We start from the raw sequence: 9,809 nt of genomic DNA, 5'->3' as shown, positions 1-9,809 counted from the left end.
TGGAAATAACCATCCGATAAATACTTTTCTGGGAACCCATCTTTAATGGAGGCCATAAATTTGCTGAACAGTTAGCAGTTTGCCGTTTACTTCCTTATAGGTCAATATATAGAGGATATTTTTCGTTTTAGAGTGAATAACATATTTTATTTCATCGAGAAGCAAGAAAAATTATATTTTCACGAATGCGTAGCATGAGTGAAAATATAAACGTTTTCTTGCTTAGAGATGAAATAAAATATGTTATTCACGACAAAACGACAAATGTTCTATTTATTTTATGATTTTACAATCATTTTAGGTAAAAACAACTAGCCAGTGGAATAACACTTTTATTTCACTGATAAAACACGGTATTCCACTACTGATCATAAAATAAATTTCGTTATTATTATCCTCTTCTAAGCGGTTATAATATTCGAACGTGTGATTATTTTGATATCAAGATTCTTTTGATTACTTCTCTTGTCTTGAAATTTACATTTTGCACCATTCCTACAAATTGAATGGATATAAATCTTTTCTTCAATATATTGCTGTATTTGTAAACACAGTCGATCACGACACAAATATATATATAAATACAATATTTTTGTGAACTGACTGGTTTCATTTTAAGTGAAGCTGCAGACCCATTGCTATACACTTGATTTAATGGTATTTTTTATGGTTTGCTACTTGTACTGTGCCTTATCCACGAGTTTGTCTTTTTTGGGTTTCTTTATGGTCCCTTTTGAGAAATTCTTTTTTAAGCGAGCAATTTTATTTTTTGTTTTTTCGTGCAAAACTATTTTAAAGTATACATTTACTTGCTTATAAAATAATAAAATTGTCGTGATTTTTTTTCTAAAGATCTCCTTACATAAAATACCCCGTATACAATTCTGCATTAGGATCCGATAACATGATAACCACTAGAGAATTTGTTTGCTTTTCGGATTTTTAACATGTTCAATGCCGCCTACAACTCGAATAGAAATAGAAACCAAGGAACCTCCTCCACTGACATGCGTCTGAGCTCCATAATTAAAATACTTGACGAAAATAGTGGGCTAATTTTGCTTTAGCTATATTGTCTTGAAATAAGTTTCAAATAACAACAAAGACATTGCGGCGCCTAAGGAAAGTTTAGTAAGATACTTAAAGTGTTGATGTTATGTATTTTCCATAATTTATTTTCTTAAAAAAGTTGGAATTAAAAACAAATTTTTACTCGAAGGTGGAGAAACTTGCGGGCTTTGAGCCTACATACTCCTGTTCAATTTTCACCCGTTATGAGTTCTTCTACTTGCATACCAGCCTGTACACGAAAAGGGTTAGGATTTATTCCATCTGAACGACTGTGCTAATAGGAATACAATTGAATTAGAAGAAATGACCTACTTGTCAAAGAGTGAATATAAATAATAAAGACTATAAGGCAAAACTATAAGAAACGATGTTCCAGGAAGAAATAGAAATAAAGAAAAACAATTGAACAGACACAATGAAAAGAAAAAAAAAGCACCCAAAAAATTTTTAAAAAAATAGCCATGAAATGAATGTACGATCAAGAGATGAAATCGAGAACAATAGAATGGGGTTAGAAAAATCAAACTTTTTAGAATATGTGGCAATAAAATGATAATAAAAACACAATAAAGGTTGTGGAATAAACATAGAAAAAATATCATAAAATTACCTGTACAGTGATAAGAGGCAAAACACAATCAGTGAAGAAAAGTAACCATATATACAAAGTAAACCACACAGAAGAAAAGTAACCATACACGCAAAGTATAAAATATAGAAGAAACATAACCATATGCACAAAAAGGTATAACTAACATACAGAAGGAACATAATCATATACACAAAGTTTAACAGGCAGAATAAACATAACCATATACACAAAGTATAACATTCATAAGAAAAGTAACCATATACACAAAGTATAACACCCAGAAGAAAAGTAGCCATATATACAAAGACAAGTAATTATATACACAAAGTATAACACACAGAAGAAAAGTAGCCATATGTAAAAGACGTAGAAGAAAAGTAACATATACACACAGTATAAAACACAATAGAAAGGAAACCATATAGAAAAGTAGCCATATACACAAAGTATAACACCACAGAGAAGAAAGGTAACCATAAGCACAAAGTATAACACTCTGTAGAAAAGTAACCATATACACAAGAAAAGAAGAAAGAGTCACAGCTGGTATACTTTTTAGATAAAGAACGTCTAGTCTATCGGATGACCCTAAACACCGTTGGAGTGCTCCTAAAGGAACCCCTGGAAGGTGTAATTAGGCGGATATTTCTCCCCATAGCACATTAGTCGTCTTCATTAGCCGGATTGGTGCAGAATAGCTAGTCGTTTAAGTTAAACCCTACAGGTCTCTTTTTCAAACGCCGAGACACCGAATCCAGAACGTCCTAAAGAACTCTTACTCCGAAATTGAAGAAAACACACTCTGAATAGACGAGCCATCATAGCCATACATTATACATGTATCCATATTCTGCAGTATTACTAAACGATAAAAAAGAACATTTTTAGTTCACGTATTAACATTCTACCCAGTCAGCAAAATTGCAAATTGGATTGAACCCAATTACTCTCAAATAACTTCGTACACGTACCATTTCTTATAATTCATACAGCCACCAATCAACCCACGCCCATTTTAATTACATATATAATAGTAACATTATATATTATAGGATGTATATGTTTACTTAAAGTTGTTTTTGAAATGTCATTGGAGAATTTGGATATTTTATTCCCAAAATCTTAATTGGGACTTGATGTGGGTCAATAGGTCACTTGACCCTTCTCGTAAATTTAAACTGAGGTATGAAATTCTATACTCATTAGCTGTTGTTACTATGTTTTAATGAATGAAAATGAATTCAAGTGAAGTATCAGGGTCATATTACTCTCCTGTCTCTGTTTTTATATCCCAGATTTCTCTAGAACAATCACATAACGGTACATGACCATATAAGAAATAGACGTCAAAAGAATATGGAAACCGCGGTGACTCAATGAATAAGGTTCCGGCTCGCTAACCTGGACGCCGCGGTTACGATCCGGATGTTGGCCGGAAAAGTGAGTAGGCATTTTCCGGCTTTGCTTCCCATTGTCAAGCGTCTAGTCGTTCAGCGTTTAGTCGTTCGAGTGGGACGACAAACCGAGGTCCCGTGTACCCGTTGGAAAACACGTAAATGAGACAACATTGCGTGCAAAGTTCCCTCATAGCACATTGCATTAACCTGGATAGAGCAGAACAGGGGGACGTTAAACCCCATTTCATTGCAAAAGAATATTAAATCAAATGTATGCTAAATAGTAAAACAAATTGATTTTGGGGAAAGCGGGTGGGGACGACGGGCGTTGAGGGTTAAATCAAATACACGTTCCGTCGTGTTGACATACTTAAATTTTTGTTCCAAATTTTCGCCAAAAGTTTCTTTAGAAAGGTTTAAAATGTAGTTTCTTAATGTGTTATAGGCAATACAATAATTAGGGACATTTTCTTATAATTAACTTCTAAGTTCAAGCGTCAGTATATCAAAGCCAAAAAGTTCTTTTGATCAAAACTGTTGTGAGGGTTTTTAAATAGCTATACTTTTAATAACGTTTCTTATTATATTGTTAGAATGAATTGTAATATGGAATATAACTTCTTTTAATTAATCTTTAACCCGATTTGAACCTGTCATGTATATGCATAAACACTAGCATTTGATTTTATCCCAAAAGAAAGAAACGTATAACAGAAACAAACAAAACAAATAAATAACTTTCAATTTAACATCTACCCGATTTAAAATTCGTATCTATCATGTGTATATAATAGCATTTCATAACCATGAACAAGAAAGAAACCAAAAAGACAAAATTTAATACGGAATAGAGCAACTTTCCATTCACCTTGTATCCGGTGTGAACCCGGAAATAAATAAAATCTTGAAAAATGTCTAGTTGTAGCTGTTGAAGAGACAGGCCCGTAACTTGGCGGGGGGGGGGGGGGGGGTCTCCCATAAAAACAATAGATATACATTGTCCGTCAATTTTACAATACCCCTTGAGAACACTTCTCGACCCCCTCATTGCTCCGAGCTAGTTACGGCCCTGTATAGAGATGTACTTCAACAATGTGAATAGATTTCAAGCACGCCTTCATGAACATAAATATTTGTCTTTAAAGGTACACGCAATTAGAATTCCACTAAATATTTACTTGATGTTTTGAGAGAAGAATTTGTAATCCTGGGGCAGGTAGTTATTTCTGATGAATGATTCAAGGTGGATTCTGCAAATTATCCAAATGGGTTTGCGGGAACAGTCCCAAAATTAATAGGATTTACTTACGTTGCTTGAAAATCCAAATCCAAAATGTAAAGAAAAAACATATTTATGTAAATCTAAAGGTCTTAGCTCAAAATATCGGATTAGTACACGCATGACTCAATAATAAATCGTGGCCTATGCCCTATTGTTTAAGTGTAATTAGTGATATGATAACACAAACACCCCAATACGACAGATTTCCGGACACTACTACATATACGTTTTTGAAAGCGTCTCCAATTCCACGTGGTAACATTACGTTTATATTTCGTTGAAAAATAACCACAGAGTTTCAGATAGATGGACTAGTCTAGGATAAATGATTCTAAAAGAGACGTTCACAAACAATTACATCTATATGTACCGTTAAAGTGCTCGTCATTTGATCAATTCACTAATAAAGACTTTTAAAAGAATATACTAAATTCCTTAAAAACGATTATATACCAGGAATTGTTTAGCATTTTAAACTGAATTGGGAGTTCACAGGCATACATTTACTGTTTATTACTGTCTCATTACTGACTTATTACTGACTAGAGAAGACTAATCGAAACGCCGTTCAGTAATTGACAGTTTTCTTTTAATCATTCCGTTTTGTTTGCTTTATTTGTTCCTGAGAACCAGTAAAATAATTCGTTTATCAATTTAAACGTTTTAAACAAAGGACTTTAATCACACTGTTTGACCAAACAATCAAATTCGTGACCATTAAATTTCCTTAAATTCTATTATATCTATACACCTCTTTGTCATCAAATTTTCTTTTAATTTTTGAAGCATTGGTTGAAGAATGTAAATCTGAATTTCTAATTTGACCAATATAAGTTTTTCAAAAAATAAAATTTGATTAATTTTTTTCAAAATGTAAATTTATTTGATTTTTTTCTCTTATAATCAAAACACTTATAAAATAGAAAGCTCTATTTAGCCTGAATCCAGAAAAACATGAGGTACCCATCAACAATCTCTTTCTCTCTCTAAATATATATATACATCTTGATGAAGTTTACGTGTATTTTAATATATTCTGAGTAAGAAGAACACTTTTTGTATAAATGAACGCAATTCTATTTTTATATCAAGTGCTTGAAGGTGTCAAACGCCCGAATAGACCACTGTATATTGCGTATTCTACAGAGTCGTTGTAAGTAATTTTCTTTTCATATTTGGAATATTCTAATTTTATATAGATTACTATATTGATTTAATTCTCATTATAAGTTTTAAATCTTTTCCGAGACTTAAAAGATGACAGATATTGATTAATCATTAAATGAACAGATATATTAAGGATAGATTGGTACCTTTATTGTCAAATTACTAAAATCCGGCTAAACATTCAGGTCTTAATAAAAGGGGCAAAAAAGAACGAGATTACAGCGCGAACTAAATGTATCCTAGAAATTAGAAATATAACGATTCTGTATGTTCTTGTTTTCATTTTCGTTAATTTCATTAAGTTGTATCTGGGTTTTGAAAAAAAGGAAAGGAAAGTATATTTATAATATATTACTCTTATCTAGAACGTCGTGTAGATAGTTATTATCAACAAATATAAACACCAATAAGTAAACCAGGGATCCGCATTTACCCCAATCGTTTTCCATAAGACTATTAACATAATGATTCCTGGTAGATAAATTGCATTTAAATTCTGCTTCCTGGTAAAGAGGGGATTAAAATTATCTAGCCAATTTCTACTACAGTAGATTCCAGGTGTTGAAATTTACAAAGAGCTAAATCATCCAGATAATTAAAAATATACAAAGTAGTGGATTTTAATTCCAGTAAATTTCACTAGACCCATAGAACGTACATAGTACTCTTAAACCTCAAAACGCTTTAATTCCTTTAATACATTAAATAAATAATACTTAATGATACTTATCGCCATAATCACTAGAATCGTATTGCAGCGATTTATACAGCTTGGGGTTTTGTTTACTTATGAGGAAGGTGCCCTTGACCACAATATGGCTAATAATGATTAGAAAGAGATGAAAAGAGGTTTGTCTTTAGCGACGTAAGAGAGTGTTGGGATGTTCAGAAAGATAGCAAAATCTGTACCCCAGCATCCGTTTCAACGACTAAGTTTCCTTTGCCTTGTATTGTCGTGATAAGTTTCACTTCCGGTATACACGAGCTTTGAATTGTAAATGGGACTGATGCTTTTAGATGGAGACAAGTCGCATTAGCTCCCTCTATATCATATATTATACATATATATATATATACAGTAACTTTATATGTACATATTAAGCCGTTATATATGACACATGCGCATTCTATTTAGTTAACCAATTTCAGTCTATTTTCTTAAACCGGACACACTACTCATCCAATGTTTACTCTTTGAAGATCGGCAAAAATGGTAAGACGTTTTTAATTTTATTCTGAGAAATGGTATTTATTTTAATATGGTATGGTATGGTAAAGAGATTGTAATTTGTTACTAGATTAAGTTTTGTTCAGAACCCGAGTCTATTTTTCCGTTCGTTCTTCAACTGAAGGAAGTGAGACTTTATATTAGCTCTGGGGGATAGTAATCGAGGATTTCCTAAATAGCATTATTCCGGTATTGTGTCGGGGGCCTTTTACTACTTTTACATGATCGTAACACATGTCGCAGTTAATATAAATATTGTTTTCGGTCTTTGTTTATAATATTCCTTTTACTCTTTTAGAACCATATGTACTTTTCTAGCACTACAATTGTCAACTGGACAAGGGATCAATCAAAAATCAGATTTTACTTTTGGTCAAGGAAACAAAATAACAATGAAACAAATTTTTATAAAAAGAAACGAAAAAAATATTTATTTTGTTTAAGGTTGCCATAGTTGTAAATTGATGCCAGGTGATATATACATATATAAACTTTGTATATATACTCTCCATATTAACAGTCACATTGTTGTCACTCTTATATAAATAATCGAATAAAACAACCATGTAAAATGTCACTTAAGTTTGTATAAAAAGGCGATTCGTGTGGAAAGGGTTAAAGAAGTTTGAGGTGTAGACATTTTAGTCACAGACAGAAACGATTCCAGTAACTTTGATTCCAACTTTGCAGTGAAATACAAAGAAGTCTTTATGAAAAACGATGGGTGTGATGAAATCTACAACTATATGCACCACATTAATATTTTTCATAAATGTTTTATATAAAAGCAATACACTTTTACTACAGCATAATAGAAAATAATCTGACGCATATTCGCACTCGATTAATTTATTACAAAAATACTGTAATTAATTTTAACAATTATTGAACTTAAAACATCAAGTGTGTATGCAAATTTTGATCTTGCCGTTTAATATGTGTAGGGAAAAATACAATTTATTCTTCATTAAATATACATGTACTTGTTAAAAAATGTTCAGTTTAGAATAAAGAAGAAATATGTGTTTAACATCCACCTTTTCTGCAACGATTAGGCTAATGAAGACGGGTTATGTAATCAATTCAGTATATAATTTTAAATATAAGCTAATATTTAATAAATAATTTATTCCATCATGGATAACAATAATATATGTTTTATATTATTTTATAATTCAATATTAAATAGTTTAATATAGAACAACTGATTACTAGTAAATGAAAATACTTTCACTTGAATAAATGCATCTGAATAAATCATTAAAAGTAAAAATGCCGTCGCGATTAGCTCGGTTTGTGCCAAAAATTTAAGTCAACAGAACGCAGTTTCAGTCCCCATTAAGATAAACATTAAATCACAGTTTTTTAAAATTGGGATATGTGAATGGTTTTGTGGAGTGTCACATATGAAGCAGTTTTGGAAAACTACGAAATTATTTCAAGAGATTCTTTTCTTTTTTTTTTAAAAAAAAGGGACAGATGATTTATTAAATAAGATTTATTTGGATTTTTAAATTAAATAAATTAAGTTTTAAAAAGTCATTAAAATCTCAAAATAGCAGTTATCCATTTTTATCGGCCCTTTAGTATTCAAATGGCACAGATATTCTATCACTATAGAGTTAATGTTAAACTAACAAATAAGACCCGTAAGAAATTGGCAGATCAATTTAGGAATGAAGTGGAAATTAAATGTATTTATTACATACAAGATATTATGTCCCTCTAAAGTAAGTAAAATTTAATATTAATTAGAACCCGGACTTAAGAACAACAATAAACACCCTTATACGTTCTGCTTTTGTAATATGACTAACATATTCTGTACTGATAGAAAGAAACACTTATTGTTAATCACATACAATACCATAAACATCCGCCTTTTCTACATAATCTCTCGCCATCTAAATTTAGTCGAATAATGAGAATAATCTCAGAACATTGTATACTAATAATTTACAAACTTTTCTTCCAAATAAAAAAAAACCTTGTTATTTCCAATGCCAGAACTAAAGAAAATAATGAATTCGGATATTAAGTATACTTTTCTATTTTAACCAGTACAAATAACCCCTTTTATTACAGTATATCTTTGTGAAATCATTAATAATGAAATTTTAGTACCGATGATCTTAAAAAACATTCAAATTCAAGAACATAATCACAAAGCAAGAAATAATGTTACAGTGAACTTTAGGAAATGGCGTGAGTAAATGGCGTTCCCCTCACTAAATAGTAAATAATAGTAATAATAATATTTTTAAAAATCTCAATCTAAAGCTAATTTTTCTTTAAATACAATCTAGCAGTAAAATTTCTCTTTGGTTCTAATGCCGATTCTCAAACATAAGTTCATTTGGGGAATTAGCTGGTGCTATGTTAGAACTTTACGCACTTATTATCTTGATATTCATGATGTTAAAAACCGAGAAATGCTAAATTAATGTCTTAGGTTCTTGCTTTTAATTAAGATTTAGTATCACACTTAAAAAATTATAAAAACAACATATTATGTTCAATTTCAAAACGTTCATATTTTGATTATTACTTACGACAATTATTTTCTTGATACTAATAAATTATGATAATGCTGATAATGATAATAATATCATTTCAAGATTACCATAACTCATAATTCGCGCAACTGCATGAATATGAAATTATTCCTTTTGAAAAAATGTTTAATTTGTTTATCTTAATAACCATAATAACCAATAAAACATTTTGGTTACGTTTCTTTTCAAAGCAATTAGTATATCGCACAGATATCTTTTAATATTCATGAATTCGGACACATATTATGCTGAAGTGAGATAACCTTACTTGTGATATCTGTCGCCAATAAATAGTTCCAGCCAGATTGTGGTTACCTTAAAATATCGGATATCTTAGATAATTATCTCTTAATATTCACGAATTCGGACATCATATATAATAGAATGATTTCAACTGCACGAATATAACAGTATCAATTTTGAAGAAAAAAAGAGTTTAAGCATGAGTACAAAAACGTGTAAAACATAAAGTAGCATTATATTACGGTTATTGTATTTCATGACCATATTATGTAGA

The 9,809-nt window shown here is 30.8% G+C and overlaps 1 protein-coding gene across 1 annotated transcript in view; it reads left to right on the top strand.

Moving 5' to 3' along the window:
• Positions 1-6,572: 6,572 nt before the first annotated feature.
• Positions 6,573-9,809, top strand: part of LOC126814860 (retroviral integration site protein Fli-1 homolog) — a 37,938-nt gene continuing 34,701 nt past the window's right edge. The window contains exon 1 of the mRNA XM_050540277.2: positions 6,573-6,722. Within this exon, the coding sequence (XP_050396234.1) occupies positions 6,720-6,722 (3 nt within the window). The 5' untranslated portion in view covers positions 6,573-6,719. The remainder of the gene's footprint in view (positions 6,723-9,809) is intronic.

The sequence above is a fragment of the Patella vulgata genome, chromosome 3 (assembly GCF_932274485.2).
Source record: "Patella vulgata chromosome 3, xgPatVulg1.2, whole genome shotgun sequence".
In the NCBI taxonomy this organism is placed as follows: Eukaryota; Metazoa; Mollusca; class Gastropoda; family Patellidae; genus Patella; species Patella vulgata.
The sequence above is the reverse complement of the archived record's forward strand: the minus strand, read 5'-3'. Positions and strand labels throughout refer to the sequence as shown.